The following is a 16471-nucleotide window of genomic DNA, read 5'->3' on the forward strand; positions in this document are numbered from 1 at the left end:
TCTTGAGCCAGTGCGAAGGTTGAACAGCTATCCAGGAGTATTGTGGCAAGCTTGAGGTGGGCATACATTTGCCTTTTAATCCTAACTCGCGGGCGATAATCTTGTTGACTGAAATAGATAGCTTTCGTAAAATAGTATTTTGATTTTTCTCGAGCGGCGTTTCGTGCAAGTGCATTTCTCCTGGCATTCGGTATTTGGCTCATACGATCCAGCCAAAGAGCGCCATAGGTCTGGTAGAGCTCAGATAAGTCCTCTGGTGAGTCATAATTTTGCAGTAGATATTCGCTGCGTCGAAGAAATTCCAAGAGCAGGGGAAATTTTGAGTTTCTGTACCTTTCATTTCTTCTCATGTGAGCCGCAAGTAAGTAGTAGGCTCTTGCCGTTATAATGTCTGAATATGAAGCTCGACTCTTTAGGTCAGATTTTGCGACTGAAATAAGCTTTTTCCTGGCTAGCTTCCATTGACCTTTGTAAGAGAGAGGAGCTGCCCGCTCTATCTCCAAGACCAACAGCATGTCCGCATTTTTTTCTCCTTCATAAAAATGTATTGCCCTTGTGACGAGGCTGTCGTGTTCATCGAAGTGTCCGTTATCTTGATAAACCTCGAGCTTTTCCAAGAGTCGCTCGCACAGGCCATGCTTTCCACTGAGATCTCCTTCTACCTTGATTGGGGCCATCGGTAGTTCAACACTTGTAATAATTATTTCACCTGAGTCAGCGTGATTACTATTTTGTGTTGCACTCAAAGGCTGAACTTGGTAGTCTACCACTCCTTTTGCTGTCTGGTTGAGGATGCAATTTGCTCCCTTTGGACCGCTGTCTGATCTAACCTCGCCTTTGCCGAAAACCTGTTGTTGACATTCGACTTTTTCTGTCACTCTCTTTCGTTGCTCAATACAATCGTCAGAGTTGGATTCTTTTCGACTATTTCCGCACTGAAGCCTGCATTGGTCACAACAATGATTACGTCTTACTCGTTCTTTGTTTGACTGGCTAACTAAAATCATGCTGCAGTTTGCGACTGTTACGTTCAAAGTATTTTGTGTTAATTTTGCATGAGCGATAATCGAGGCTTCGGGAAGAAACTTTGATGACAAGTCTTTCCCTTCGTGGGATGATGGCTGTCCATGGTTTGTGAGTTCTTTAGAGCGATCTTTAGCGGTGTTAGATGAAGATGCCATTTCTGTTTTGATTCGGGGTTAGTTGTCGATGTTAAAATGTCCGAAATGCTTCTTGGATTTCGTAGCAATTTCCTTCAGGTGTAATTCAACTAGGGCTTGCGAGTTCCTATTACAAAATTCTTAAAGACTGTTTTGATGTATTCGAAGGAGAGGGTTTCTTGGAATTGTAGTTGAAAAAGCAACTTCCATCGAAGAGATCATTTACATGAAGAGCTCTAAGTCTCATAAATGCAATTTACATAACAATAGGTTTATTGTAATCAAAAGGGAAATTCCCTTTTTATCAATATTGTGGCTTAATATTTGCATCTGTTTCAGTATTTTTATCCACTCAATGAAACCCACAGGTTCTTTTAGATTTACCTGTAAAGACAGTTTTCGTCGAGATAATCCCAAGAATAATTTTGAACAGAGCCATGTTTCCTTTGTTATTTAAGTATAACATTGCTCCACGTTTTTTTTTTAATTTAGAAAGACGAATGACATATTTATGTATGATACCGTCAGTCTGATGTCTGCTTATAAATTCTAACCAATGGGTTCCCATTCCTGTAAGGGGGAAGTCCCTTGATATCTTATCTACGGTCACGCATTACGTCAGATATCAACGATGGAGCTCGACTGTTAGCGACTGCTGGCGATTGCCAACGTAGACGCACAGATAGTGGCTAAATATTTCTATCCCCCAAGTTCGTTTTCCGGCAAAAATTCGTCTCGTGAGTCATCAGGCATTACATCATTATATTATTTGTACTTTCCTCTGCTGTAGAACGAGATTAATCAACTGCTTAACAATGAAAGCAGAACTACCTTACCAGTTGACAGTTTATGTTTTTGTGTTAGGAAATTAACTAGCGTGATGTTGATTTTAATCGGATAATATTTATTCACTACAACAGGTTTCGCTACTTGATTGCTCGAGTTCTTTAGAAACAACTAGCTTAAATTTTTCAACATTATCGTCAAGAAACGTTATACGTCTTCGTAGAGGGTCCAATTCTGTGTTAAATTTATTGGAGGACGCGAGATGAAGAGCCTGCTCAGCTGTCTCCTTCGCAAGTTGCAGAAATCCTTGGCGATAAAATTGATCCGATCGAATTTTCAAGAGCTGTATCCTTGTACCTGCGGGGACACTGTCACCAAGGTCATGCTGAATGAAATTGAGGTGTTCTTCAGCTTCTTTTATGTCACTTAGGGGAATAGCTTTCGCTTGGGTTCGCACGGCAGTTGAAACGCAATCTAGGAGTAATGTTGCAAGATTGAGACGAATGTACCTTTGCCTTTTAACCCGAACCCTTAGTCGATGATCTTTTTGGCTATACGAGATAGCTTGCTCAAAATAGTATCTCGCGTTTTCTTTGGCGGTCGTTCGTGCCGGCGCATTCCTCTGGTCATCCGGTATAAGGCTCATGCGATCTAGCCAAAGGCGACCGTATTTTTGGTAGAGTTCGGCCCAATCTTCCGGCGAGTCGTAGTTTTGCAACAAAAACTCGCTGCGTTTAAGGTATTCAAAGAGCCGAGGTAACTTCACAGGCTTTCTTTTCCGTATGTCAGCCACAAGTAAAAAGTAGGCTCTTGCCATCAGAATATTCGAATTAAGTACATGACACGTTCTTTCTTTGTTTGATTGTATGACTGAGGTAAACATACTCTTGCTCTTTTTAGACTCTTTCTGATAAGAAAAGGCTACTCCTCGCTCTATTTTTAAGGCCAACTCCATGTCAGGTTCATTTCCATTGGCACAAAGTTGAAGCAACGATAGGACTAAATGCTCGTGTTTGATAAAATGTCCATTGTCTTGCAAAATCTCAAGTTTTTCCAGGATTCTCTCGCATCGTGGTCCTTTGAGATACCCTTGTTTCTTGATTAAGGGCATCGGTTTTTCAACACTGGAGGAAACAATTCCACCTGAGTCTTCCTTTCGGCAATGGGCTTGTGCTTCTTTAGAAAGCTTTTCTTGGCCACAGCAATGATCATTTTTTCCTTGTTCTATACTTGACTGACCGACCAGTACTACGCTGAAGTTTGAGACCATTAACGTCAAAGATTTGGTGTGAGCTTTAGATCTTGCCTCAGAGACAGTCGAGACTGAATTATTGGAAGGAAACCTAGATAACGAGCCTTTCATGTCGGTGCAAGTTACCTGTCCATTGTCTGTGCGCTCTTTTGCAATTTGTTTAGCGTTGCTATAAACGCCAACGCTTACCGGCGTATTTCTTGTTTGGTCATTCATGTTTGTTTAAGAGTAACAATTAGTTGTTTCCAGCGTTGTATCCTCGGACTGGTGATTTTGAACCAGTGTAATCTAAGGTAGATGCGGATACCTCCCACTAGAAGAAAGAGATATTCCTCCGAAGACGTCGAATACTCTGTTTCGGCGATGAAGTTTGTTTATGTTCTTCCCCAACAGCACTATAAAGATATTCTGTTCTGTTTATGAGAGCCGGAGTTTCTTCTAGATTTAGCCGTGAAAAACGGTTTTCGTCGAGAGAATCCCACGAATTATTTTAAATAAAGCCATGTTTTCGTTTTGTTAAGAAAGGATGATACGTACTTTGTCCTACGTTCCTTAAATTAGGAGAGGTGAATTAATAATTCATCATATCTTTCATCTGATATTTGCATATAAATTCTAACCAATCGGTTTAATTCCTGTGAGGGGAAGTCCCTGTGATATTTAAATCATAATCACGCATTGCGTTAGTTATTGAGAAGCCCGCAGACGGTAGCAACATAATTGAGAGAAATGGCAATCCCTTAAGTCAAGATAATTATGTCCATCCGTATTTACATCATGCACGGCTGGCTGCAATGCTAACGCAGATTGAAATTTCCAAGTATCTTACCCAGTATTCCGATTATTTCAATTAGAGGGTTTAATTCTAAGTTATATCGACAGGCGGAAGCCACAGTTAAGCCTTTTCGGTTATTTCTATTGTAAGGTGGGATAATGGCTGACAATTAAATATATATAGAAAAGTGCTCATATTTATAGAAATATGCATGATATTACTGTCATTGTTGCTGTCACTTGACCCTGAGCACGATTGAAATTGAAATAGCTAACGATTAAATATATATAGAAAATTGCTCATATTTATAGAAATATGCATGATATTACTGTCATTGTTGCTGTCACTTGACCCTGAGCACGATTGAAATTGAAATAGTAATTTCTCTGTCACACATCATAGACGAACTCTTGTACCTTGTCGAAAGAATTATCACCAACCATTATTAAATTCTAGTGAAAAGAAAGCAAGCGAACATATAAAATTGAGCAAATAATGGAAAAAAGTATATACGCAACAGGGCAAAAGAATGATAAAAACAGGCAGAGTTACTGTGTTTCCACATGTCAGATACTAAGTATAGATATAATATTCTTTCGATCTTGTTTTATTTAATTGTGATACTTATTCAATCCTTTTAAAGTTTATAATCTCTTGATCTTTACTCGGTGCCGCTATAGCAGCTTTCAGTATGGGTATCTTCTATTTCCACGATAGCAACTTCTTTCGCAACCTCGAGCTTTACGTCAAGAAACTGGATCCTCTCTTGAAGAGTGTCTAATTCAGTGTTAAATCTATTCGAGGAAGCGAGCTGAAAAGCCTCCTCGGCCGTTTCTTTGGCCAGTTGGTATAATCTCTGACGATAGAATTGATCAGATCGAGTTTTTAAGAGCTGTACCTGTGTTCCTGTGGGTACACTCTCACCAAGTCTATACTGAACAAAATCAAGGTGTTCTTTGGCTTTCTTGATATCACTGGGTGCAACTTCTTTTTCTTGGGTGCGCACGGCAGTTGAACTGCAGTCTAACAGCAGTGCTGCTAACTTGAGATGACAATAGGTTTGTTTTTTTATCTGAACTCTCGGTCGTTTATCCCTTTGGCAGAAAGAGACAGCTTGCTCATAATAATATTTTGCTTTATCCCGGGCCGTCTCTCGCGCCTGTGCATTTCTCAGGTCATCAGGGATAATGCTCATATACTTCAACCAAACGGATCCATAGTTGTAATACAGCTCGGCCCAGTCTTCTGGGGAATCGTGATTTTGCAGAAGAAACTCGCTTCGTTGAAGAAATTCAAATAGAGGGGAAAACTTCACCGGCTTTCTATTTCTGTAGTCAGCTACAAGTAAAAAATAGGCTCTTGCCGTTAAAATACTAGGATTCATAACATCACAATTTTTAGTTTTTTCTGATTTTATAACCGAGATAAACATACGTTTGCTGTTTTTGAATTCTTTTTGGTACGAAGAGGCCACTCCTCGCTCTATTTTCAAGGCCAACTCCATGTCCGGATTTTCGCCATCTGCAAAACGTTGAATACAGGCAGTAACAAGGCGCTCATGTTCAGCAAACTTTCCGTCGTCCTGCAGAAACTCAAGTTTTTTCAGGATTCTCTCGCACTCTTGTCCGTTTAGATATCCTTGTTTTTCGATCAAAGGTATCGGTGGGTCAACACTGGCAATGAAAGTATCACGCCACTCAGTCTGTGAACGTTGTTGCGTATCCCCAAAAGTTTGAAGCTGGCAAGCTACCAACTCCGCTGGTCGCTTGTGTTGGTCTAGAAGGCTACCCTTTGTCTTTGGAGCAGAGTCTGATTGTACTTCACCCCCGTTGGCATGTTTTGTTTCCCGTTTAAGGAAAGTGTGCTCCCAGTTAGGCTGCTGCTGTTTGGTGAGTGATTGTTGGACTATGACCAGACTCCTATTTTCGATCCTTAAGTTCAAATTTCTTGGTTCTGTGGCCTTGTCAGAAAATGAGATTGAATTCTCAGAATACATTGTGTTTCCATCGTTACCAGCCTCACATCTTCTTCGTTCCAGTTCCATCGGTAGCATTTCAACGGTTTCATTCGCTGAACACTGCTCTGTAGACTGCGTCTCATTACTACTCATCGTGAACAAATACTTTCCTCTCGCTCTTTCGTTTGTAATCCTTCGCAGTTTCTTTCTTTATACCAAATGAAACGCCGGAAAACAGGGAACATTGAGTTGTTTACAATGACAGACAGGTTTGAATTCAAGCCAACGTCTCTTTCTTTAATCTCGTCGACGCAAGTAGGTCCTCGACAGATTTATGTGGTATTTTCCACGCAGCCACGCAGTAAACTGGAACAGAAAATCGTCAATGTTTTCGTCAGAGTGAAGACGAGACTAAATTATAGGCCTTCTCAACCGTGGCGGTAACAACATGTAGGTAGCTGAGATAATGAAATATTCACGATTCCGAGAAAGTACTACAAGTACGTCTGCCAGTTCGAATGCTGAAGACACGATAACATCACGTAAATCTTAGTAGTTGCTACTTCTAGGAAAATTGTCCTTTCTCGAATGACTTTTTTCCCAGAAACATCGTTGTAGTGTAATCTTCAGACCCGAAGTGGCACCTTCAAATGATAAAATCGTTTTAGCCATATTGACAGTTTATGCAAATTTACATTCAACAACTGACACCATCAATCTTCTAGTTCAGCATTAAGCACACGTCACGCATGTGATAAAGTACCGAAATTTGTCATGTGTCCCCTTTGCCCTTTACTTCCTCTTTTGTTACCGTCGTCATGACTACAATCATTGACAGGCGTCCATTCAGTAACCCAAATTAAAAACTTTGCGATCGTCGGAAAAGATTCTGTTGTCTTTGAGGTGCAGGGAAATCAGATTGATGAAGTGATATCTTCAACTATCGCTTAAAGGGATTACAAATGCTGAAATGTTTTGCAGTTTTCTGAATTCAAGAAGCTGCTGGATATTTTCTTAGTTTCAGTCTTTGAGGAGCTTGAACAAATTTACATGAAATTTTGGAGACATTTTGAAAGAGTTTTGTTAATTTTGCAAATTTCTAACGATGGATTTAGAAATAATCGCACGATTTTAAATGATTTCAACGACGTCATATTTAACTCCCTGGCTCATAATCGGCACTGGATGTTGATAACGCGTTGTGGAGTAGATCTCACGAGTTAAACTTCTCAGTTTGTCTTTTCAGGAAAAGAAAGAGAACACAAAATCTAACTTGATTTCTACACATAGCTTACGAAATATAAAGCGACTATTAATTTGGTGAGTTCATCTGAGTAAATAGAATAGGAGAGATGGTAAGTGAGTTCGGTAATACAGAAATATGTTTTTCAACTTGTTACGATCGTGGGATGAAAAAAAAATTATGAGTCCCCATGAGGAACCGAACACGCGTCCTGCATACTGCTAGGACTCAGAATTTTTTCTTTGTTCCACGCTTGTGGCAAGACGAAAAAAATCTTTCTCTATTTCTTTACCGAGCTCAAAACTTACCAATCTCTCTTATTTTGTTTACAACTATGACGCTATCGACATTGCTGATCCAAGCAGTATGCAGGACGCTTGTCATATGAAATTCGAAATTGACTTCGCTCACCGTGGAGTCCCTGTGGCTCAGTGGTAGAACATCGGAGCGCGGAATCCGAAGGTCTGAGGATCGATTGCTCATGGGGACTACAAATTTTTTTCTTTGTCCCACGCTGGTAACAAGACGAAAAACATCTTTCTCTTTATCTAAGTATTTCACTCTTTCTCCGACAGGCTTACCGCTGACCTTTACTGACAATATGGAGCAGTTGATCGCAAGTGATACAACCGTAGCAGAATTCATCATGAAACATCCGCCTGTTCATGTAGATACCAAGCCACAAGTAGTAACATTAAAAGACAAACCTTTCACTGCTTCTTTGGTTTCTGAAAGCGCAGTCCTCAGTCTCCGTGGTCTCGAAAAGGAGATTCAAGACGACATCGGAGAAAGGGGCATCGCTAAACTTCACATTGCTGACGAGCTTCTGCGGGCTGCACTCGTTTTGTCACACTCGTCATTTGTAGGAATACATTTCGGTTTCCCTTGCAATACCAATGATGAGTTTCCAGATGAAACGGACGGTCCCCTTGGGGCAATTGCACTTGGTAAAGCTCTCAAAGCCCTTGGAAAGGAGGTGACATTTATTGCAAGTTACTATCACGTCAAATTAGTGCAGGTACTTGTCGAAACATTTTTGAGAAACAAAGCTTGTGTTGTGGAGTTCACGCCACAACGGACACATGGCTCTGGCGGGGTCAGAGCAGCTGCTCAAACGTTGCTGTTTCACAATCCAACTAATCAAATGAGTCCAAAGTTTGACGTTTTAGTTGCCATAGAAGCGGTTGGTAGGACAGAAGAGGGCCGTTACATGACCATGAAAGCAAGGGACTTGTCCGAGATTTGTAAAGTCAGTCCAGTGGACGAAGTTTTCATTCAAGGTAGCTATAATTATAAGTTAATGGGAAGTGTACTTACAAACCCTGCGCCAAGATATTCATTCATGCCCCCAATCGCCAGTTAAAAGGTGGAGCCCTTTTGATCTGAGTGTTTGAGACATTTATGACATTGTAATGACTTTCAAGGAAATTTGTAAATGCCGTTTCTTGATTAGTAAATGTTAATTTGCCGGAGAATCGCCAACTTATCAAAAGAAGTTAGTCTTACTAAAAATCGATTTCGAAGAGTTTATTCGATGAAATTTGTCTCCATGCGCTTTTATCATCAAAACAAAAAAATGGGATAACATGAGGACCTCACTCAGAGCAATCTTTTTTAACTCATTTACCATAAAATCTCTCATAACGGTGACGGAATTATGAGACTTCTCTCAACAAGGTACTTTATATGGACCTTATTCCTCTCTTTCAGCTAAAAAGTCAGGAAAAATTGCCACAATCGGAATCGGTGATGGTGGTAATGAGATCGGAATGGGAAAGGTCCACCAAATGGTCGTCGATGGCATTAAAAATGGACAACACATCGCTACTACGGTTGCCACTGATCATTTGATCACCTCGGGTGTTTCCAATTGGGGCGGATCGGCGTTAGTGGCAGCTCTGGCCATCTTAAGTCAGTGCCCGGTGCACTCACCGTACGTCAGACGAGGAATTTTGCCTGATACACCTGTTCTTACCAAAGAAGTCTTGAACATGGTGGAAATGGTAATGCCTTTGATGAAGTCTTCTTTTTGCGTACCGAACTGACCCTCGATATTAGTTAACTTTAGGCTCTACAATAATTATTGAACCCAAACATCGGATGCGTACAGGTGTGTCAAAACGAACTAATCAGATTTTAAAAAACAGCTCACAGGCACAGCAATAAACGGAAAAAGTCGCCGTGATACGAGAGAAAAAGATATCGGAAGGAATTTTATAAGATAAAATGGGCTTCCTGGGTAACTTATGCATGTACACCACTCGAGACTTCGTCCACTTTGAAAAAAGTTGCCTGGGTCGGTAGTTCCAGGAGAAGTAGTGAGTATCTTAATTTGCGTCCCTATGTGGTTCCGGTACTAAGTTCCTGAACTACATATAAAAGATTAAGGGTCCATCTCGGACACGCAAGATCTTTGAAGAGAAGGAAATTTACAGTTATTTATAATTTTTTCTTTTTCAGGAAGAAGACATTCTGAAGTGTATCGTTGGGCTCGGGGTATGCGACGGTATATTACAAAAGAGAGAGATGTCTGTGGATGGTCAACCATTTCATCCCGTCCACAAAGAAAAATTGCAAAGACTGTTGACTATAGCCACTTTGCCAATAGGGATTACCGAGCAAGACGCGGCCATACGATGAAGTGTACCCTTCACTTTATTTCTGTATATGTTGCATCGCAAGAAAAGAGAGACAAACAAATGTTGAAACTAAGCTACAAGTACAATCTAAGCGATTTGTTTTATTCCAACTCGTCAAATCGTCTCAGAGGCTTCCGTTCACTATAACAGTAATTTAACTGATTTGAAAGGTATCTTCTTACAATATAACTTTAGAGCATTTTGAAAACCTTTATTTTTACTTATAACTATTGAAAAGGAACCTTTGAACGCCATTGTGATCGTGTCATTGTGATTAAGCCTTTAGAGGGCGTTAAAGAGTAACACTAATGGTTTTGTACAAGAAAATCACTACGAGCTTTTTTTTTTATTTGTATAATTTTCATAAATATTTATTAATCAGGGCTTTTCGCAGGAAATACATTGATACAATTTTTCGAAGAGTCTTAATTTCTTTCATTCTTTTACATAATGATACAGTTGATTCTCAAATTCGTAAAGTTTCGGTTTCACAAACCTCATGATTAATTAAAACAAAAGTAATGAATTACCCTTACTAATCAAGCAATGCAATTCTAACCAGCATTTTCAAAGCCAGTGATAACTCGAAGCAATTTCCTTGCTCCCCAGAAGGTTTGAAAAATCGTGATGTACTTTTCTTACTTCCACCTCTAAAAAGCTTTCAGTTGTTAAATGCAAACCACATCCTGCCTCAACTAGACCGTGAAAGACCTTTGCTTGCAAGATTTTTGCAATGAAATACGGGGCAACTTGCGAAATTTTAAAATGGACACTTTACTACAGTGCCATGAAGATAGACTCGATGTGATGAAGGAAAATAGTGAGCGCTTTGGGAATAGTGTCCTGTTTATTTTGAGGAAGAATCACCATACTCTCTTTTATTAAGGGAAAGAGACGCTGTTGTTTCGCCCTTAGCTCCGGTTGGAGCATAGGCCATTAACCACTTCCGTCCTCCATCGGGTTCTGTCCTGGGCAAATCTTCCTAAAGTGGCCCAAGTGTGGCCCCAGTTTCTCATTTGGGACTCTACACCTCTTCTCCAGGAGTTCCTGGGACGACCCCTCTTTCTCTTGCCCTGGGGGTTCCAACGTAGTGCCTGCCGGGTGATGTTGTTAGCCGGTTTCCTTAGGATGTGACCTATCCATCTCCACTTTCTCTTTGAGATCTGAGTTATGATTGGTTCCTCGCCTGCTAATTCCCACAGCATCTCGTTCGTTACCCTATCAGTCCAACTGATTTTTAAAATTCGCCTAAGGCACTTATTGACGAAGGTCTGCAATTTCTGGGACGTTTGCTTAGTTGTTCTCCACGTTTCTGAGCCATAGAGGAGGACTGCTTTGACGTTGGTGTTAAAAATTCTAAATTTGGTTCTCCGTGAGATGACATGGGAGGACCACACTTTCCTCAGCATATTGAAAGCTACTCTGGCTTTGTTTATCCTGGCCTTGATATCTTCATCGGAACCTCCGTCAATGCTGACTACACTGCCTAGGTAGACAAAAGATGTTACTTCCTCCAAGATGGTATCCCTCACTTTAACTGGTCTGTTGTTGGTGCAGTTGACCTTCATAACCTTGGTCTTACTCACATTCGGATGCAGGCCTAACTTGATGGAATTAGCTGTTAGCCGTGCTGTTTTGTCCTTTTTTGAAAGAGACGCATTTGATGAAAAAAGAGAGAACTAGTGAAATTTTTCTTCAGCTCTCTAGAGTGCTAGATACATACGTTGCCAACAGAGAACTTACGAAATGTGAAACACTTCCACGTTGTGATGAACTTGTTTTTTCACTTCCCCAACCGGGATCACCTTCGTTTTGTGCCGTGAGCGTATACAGGCGCACATCAGGAGTGCGACGAGAACAATAAGGACCACGAACATAATTATATTCATCGCTTTCAATACGTTAATCGCGTTGTTACTGGAGCTGGTCATGGTTTTCGCAGATCTGTTTGGTATTTTTGGAGCGCACTGAAAATCTTTGTCTGGAGCACAAAATTTTTAGTCTGGAGCCCTTTGAACCCAGTGTTAAGGGGTATGATCTCGCTAGGTTATAGGGAATGGACTTTGTTGATTTCCTGTCAAAGAAGTCCATTTATGTTTGTTAGGTGTCTTTGTCAGGTATCTTTGTTAGGTATCAGATCGGGTTCTTTTGGACTATTTCCGCACTGAAGCCTGCATTGGTCACAGCAATGACTACATCTTACTCGTTCTTTGTTTGACTGGCCGACTAGAATCATGCTGCAATGTGCGACTTTACGTTCATGTTCACACCATTTCTGTTTTGTTTCGTGGTTCGTTGTAGATGTTAATATGTCCAAAATGCTTCTCCGACTTTTAAGCTATTTCTTCGGGTGTGATTTAATTAGGGCTTGCAAGTTCAAATTTCTATTGAAAAATGATTGTTTCGATCTGTTTGCAGCGAGGGTTTCTTGGAATTATGATCGAAAAAGCAACTTTCATCAAAGAGATCCCTCGCGAATTTTTCTTTAAAGTTTAAGTATTCAGCCTTCATAAATGCAATTTACATATGAATAGGTTTGTTGTAATCAAAAGGGAAATTCCCTTTATATCTTTGTTATTGCTTAATACGGCTTGCTGCAATACTGACGCAACACGATATAATAACCCAGGCGACTGTTAGCGACTGCTGGCGACTGCTAACGTAGGTGCGTAGATAGTGGCTTAGTTTTTTGCATCCCTCACGTTCGTTTTCCGGCAAAAATTCGTCGCGTGAGTCATCAGGCATTATATCATTACATCATTTGTACTTTCCTTTGCTGTTGAACGAGGTCAGTAAACTGCTTAACAATGAAAGCAGAACTCTCTTACCGGGCGACAATCCGTGTCAGTTTTGTCAGGAAATTGAATGACGTGATGTTAATTTTAATCTGCGTCGGCTAAGGCGAACTTTTTCAGAAAAAAATTTTCAAAATTGCACAATAACAACACTTTTTCTTTCTGGTTTGCCACTGTTCAGGAATCGAGGAATTATTATGTACTCATCGACCTGCGGTTTTAGAGGGAAGGCGAAGAAACTGATATTTTCCTCGATAGAAAGAAAAAGACTTGAATGATTGGTTCGGAAGAAATATTCTGGAAAAATAAATGAAAGGAAGAGTAAAGAACAATAAGAGAAATCGCCATGAAGGCCATCTTATTGGACGACTTTTGTTCCCAAATAATTTTGGAGCATTTACTTATTTATTTAGTAATTTTTTTGGCTCGAACCTTTTGGACTAGATTTCCTTTTTGCATCGACATCTTTCTCCATCTTTCCAATATTTATTCACTGCAACAGGTTTCGCTACTTGAATGCTCGAGTTCTGTAGAAACAACTAGCTTGTTTTTTTCAATTTTATCGTCGAGAAACGTTATACGTCCTTGCAGTGGGTCTATTTCGGTGTTAAATTTATTAGAGGAGGCGAGATTAAGAGCCTCCTCAGCTTTCTCCTTTGCAAGTTGCAGACGCCCTTGGCGATAAAACTGATCCGATCGTTTTTTCAAGAGCAGTACTCTTGTGCCTGTGGGGATACTGTCACCAAGATTATGCTGAACGAAATTGAGGTGTTCTTCTGCTTCTTTTATGTCAGTTAATGGAATAGGTTTCGCTTGGGTTCGCGTGGCAGTTGAAACACAATCAAGGCGTAATGCTGCAAGACTGAGATGAGTGTACCTTTGCCTTTTGGCCTGGACCCTTAGTCGAGGATCCTCTTGGCTGCAAGAGATAGCTTTCTTAAGAAAGTATATCGCCTTTTCTTTGACGATTGTACGCGCCTGTGCATTCCGCTGGTCATCCGGTATAAGGCTCATGCGATCCATCCAAAGGTGACCGTATTTTTGGTAGAGTTCGGCCCAATCTTCCGGCGAGTCGTAGTTTTGCAACAAAAACTCGCTGCGCTCAAGGTATTCAAAGAGCCTAGGTAACTTCACACCCTTTCTTCTTCTTTTGTCAGCCACAAGTAAAAAGTAGGCTCTTGCCATCAGAATATTCGAATTAAGTGCATGACACGTTTTGTTTTTGTCTGATTGTATGACTGAGGTAAACATACTCTTGCTTTTTCGAGACTCTCTCTGATAAGTAAAGGCCACTCCTCGCTCTATTTTTAAGGCCAACTCCAAGTCAGGTTCCTTTCCATTGGCACAACGCTGAAGCAACGACGTGACTAATTGCTCGTGTTCGTTAAAATGTCCATTGTCTTGCAAAATCTCAAGCTTTTCCAGGATTCTCTCGCATTGTGGTCCTTTGAGATACCCTTGTTTCTTGATTAAGGGCATCGGTTTTTCAACATTGTATGAAACAATTCCATCTGAGTCTGCCTTTCGACAATCGGCTTGTACTTCTTTAGAAAGCTTTTCTTGGCCACAGCAATGATCATTTTTTCCTTGTTCTATGCTTGACTGACCGACCAGTACGACGCTTGAGCTTGAGACCATTAACGTCAAAGATTTGGTGTGTGCTTTAGATCTTACTTCAGAAACAATCGAGACTGAATCATCGGAAGGAAACCTAGATAACGAGTCTTTCATGTCGGTGCAAGTTGTCTGTCCATGGTCTGTGCGCTCTTTTGCAATTTGTTTAGCGTTGCTATAAACGCCAACGCTTACAGGCGTATTTCTTGTTTGGTCATCCATGTTTGTTCAAGAGTAATAATTCGTTGTTTCCAGCGTTGTATCCTTGGACTTGTGATTTTGAACCTGCTAGAAGAAAGAAGACGAAGACGTCGAATAATCTGTTTCGGTGACGAAGTTTGTTTATGTTCTTCCCCGACAGCACCATAAAGATGCTCTGTTCCAGTTAGTGAAAGCCATAGTTTCTTGTAGATTTAGCCGTGAAAAAAGGTTTCCGTCGAGATAATCGCAAGAATTATTTAAAACAAAGCCATGTTTTCGTTTTGTTAAGAAAAGGATGATACGTATACATTGTCCTACTTTCTTTAAATTCGGAGAGGTGAATTATAGAGTCATCATATCTTTCATGTCATATTTGCATATAAATTTTAACCAATCGGTTTATTTCCTGTGAGGGAAAGTCCCTGTGATATATAAACGCGCATTACGTCAGTTATCGAGAGGCCCGCAGAGGGTAGCAACATAATTAAGAGAAATGGCAATCCCCCAAGTCAAGATAATTATGTTTTTCGGTATTTACATCATGCACGACTAGCTGCAATGCTGACGCAGATTTAATTTTTCAAGTATCTTGCCCAGTATTTTGATTATTTCAATTAGAAGGTTTAATTCTAAGTTATATCTATAGGAGGAAGCCACACTTAAGCCTTCTCGGCTGTTTCTTTTGTCAGGTGGTATAATGGCTGACGAAGAGATATAAATAGAAAAGTGCTCATCTTTTTAAAAATATGCATGATATTACTATCATTGTTCACCTGACCCTGACCACGATTGAAATTAAAATAGTAATTTCGCTGTCACACATTATAGACAAACACTTGTTCCTTGTTGAAAAAATTATCACCGGCCACCGACTTTCTATTTGTGTGGTCACCTACAAATGAAAAATAGGATCTTACCGTTAAAATACTAGGATTCGTAACATCGCAATTTAGTGTTTGTTCTGATTGTATGACTGAGGAAAACATACATTTGCTCTTTTTAGACTCTTTCTGATAAGAAAAGGCCACTCTTCGCTGTATTTTTAAGGCCAACTCCATGTCCGGATTTCCCCATCCGCAAAACGTTAAATACACGCAGTAACAAGGTGCTCATATTCAGCAAACTTTCCTGCGACCTACAGAAGCTCAAGTTTTTTCACGAATCTCTCGCACTCTTGTCCGTTTAGACATCCCTGTTTTTCGTTTAAATTGGATCAATGGAGGGTCAACGCTGGCAATGAAAGTATCGCGCCACTCAGTCTGTGAAAAGTGTTGCGTTTCCCCAAAAGTTTGGATTTGGCAGGCCACCAATGCTGCAGGTCGCCTGTATTGGTCTAGAAGGCTACCCTTTGTCTCTGGAGCAGAGTCTGATTGTACCTCCCCCCCGTTGGCACTACGTCTCGTCACTACTCGCCGTAAATATATTCTTCCTGCTCTAGCGTTTGTAATACCTCGCAGTTATACCAAATAGAACGCCAAACTTTTGTGACTATTTGACGGAAGACAAGGAACTTTGATTGATTTGTTTACAACAACAAACAGGTTTGAATTCTTTCTTTAATCTCGTCGAAGCAAGGATGTCCTCGGCGGATTTATGAGATATTTTCCACGCAGCCACGCAGTAAACTGAAACAGAAAATCATCAATGCTTTCGTCAGAGTAAAGACGAGACTATATTATAGGCCTTTATAACAGTGGCGGTTACAACATTTAGGTAGCAGAAAGAATGAAGTATTTATGATTCCGATAAAGTAAATACAAGCACGCTTGCCAGTTCGAAAGCGAAAGACGCGATAACATGACGTAAATATTGGTAGTTGCTTCTTCTAGGCAAATTTTCTTTTCTCGAATGACTTTTTTCCCAGAGACATCGTTATAGTGTAATCTTCAGACCCGAAACGGTACCTAAATAGTAAAATCGTTTTCAGTCATATAAGCATTTATGCAAATTTACATTAGCCAACAGACTATATCAATCTTATAGTGCAGCATTTAGCACATGTCACGCACTTGATAGAGTATCGAAATTGTGTCCCATTTGCCCTTTATA

General features: G+C 40.3%; 4 protein-coding genes across 4 annotated transcripts in view; 1 reads left to right on the plus strand and 3 right to left on the minus strand.

Moving 5' to 3' along the window:
* The window catches only part of LOC131781773 (D-glutamate cyclase, mitochondrial), a 29977-nt gene extending 19764 nt beyond the window's left edge, over nt 1–10213 (plus strand). Inside the window, exons 3-5 of the mRNA XM_059098485.2 lie at nt 7749–8453; nt 8884–9176; nt 9634–10213. Coding sequence (XP_058954468.2) covers nt 7749–8453; nt 8884–9176; nt 9634–9813 — 1178 coding nt within the window. The 3' untranslated portion in view covers nt 9814–10213. The remainder of the gene's footprint in view (nt 1–7748; nt 8454–8883; nt 9177–9633) is intronic.
* LOC131781777 (uncharacterized) lies at nt 1475–3753 on the minus strand. The gene has a single exon (XM_059098490.2). The coding sequence runs from the start codon at nt 3412–3414 to the stop codon at nt 2065–2067; it is 1350 nt and encodes a 449-aa protein (XP_058954473.1). The 5' UTR covers nt 3415–3753; the 3' UTR covers nt 1475–2064.
* Nucleotides 4038–6648, minus strand: LOC131781775 (uncharacterized). Its single transcript, XM_059098488.2, has 2 exons — nt 5408–6648; nt 4038–5311 (listed from the first exon to the last, which is right to left on the minus strand). Exons 1-2 carry the CDS (start codon nt 6081–6083, stop codon nt 4635–4637), a joined length of 1353 nt encoding a protein of 450 aa, XP_058954471.2. The 5' UTR covers nt 6084–6648; the 3' UTR covers nt 4038–4634.
* On the minus strand, nt 10198–14773 carry LOC131781800 (uncharacterized). The gene has a single exon (XM_066169398.1). It carries the CDS (start codon nt 14441–14443, stop codon nt 13094–13096), a length of 1350 nt encoding a protein of 449 aa, XP_066025495.1. The 5' UTR covers nt 14444–14773; the 3' UTR covers nt 10198–13093.
* Nucleotides 14774–16471: the final 1698 nt, after the last annotated feature.

Source organism: Pocillopora verrucosa, chromosome 7, assembly GCF_036669915.1.
Source record: "Pocillopora verrucosa isolate sample1 chromosome 7, ASM3666991v2, whole genome shotgun sequence".
Classification (NCBI taxonomy): Eukaryota; Metazoa; Cnidaria; class Anthozoa; order Scleractinia; family Pocilloporidae; genus Pocillopora; species Pocillopora verrucosa.

What these genes read in the sequence shown, in the direction of transcription:
- LOC131781775 (XM_059098488.2), bottom strand. Translation starts at nt 6,083, where the DNA reads ATGAGTAGTAATGAGACGCAGTCTACAGAGCAGTGTTCAGCGAATGAA. An exon ending in AGAATTCAAAAACAGCAAAC is followed by an intron (nt 5,312 to 5,407) that starts GTATGTTTATCT and finishes TTTTACTTGTAG; the next exon opens with CTGACTACAGAAATAGAAAG.
- LOC131781777 (XM_059098490.2), bottom strand. Translation starts at nt 3,414, where the DNA reads ATGAATGACCAAACAAGAAATACGCCGGTAAGCGTTGGCGTTTATAGC.
- LOC131781800 (XM_066169398.1), bottom strand. Translation starts at nt 14,443, where the DNA reads ATGGATGACCAAACAAGAAATACGCCTGTAAGCGTTGGCGTTTATAGC.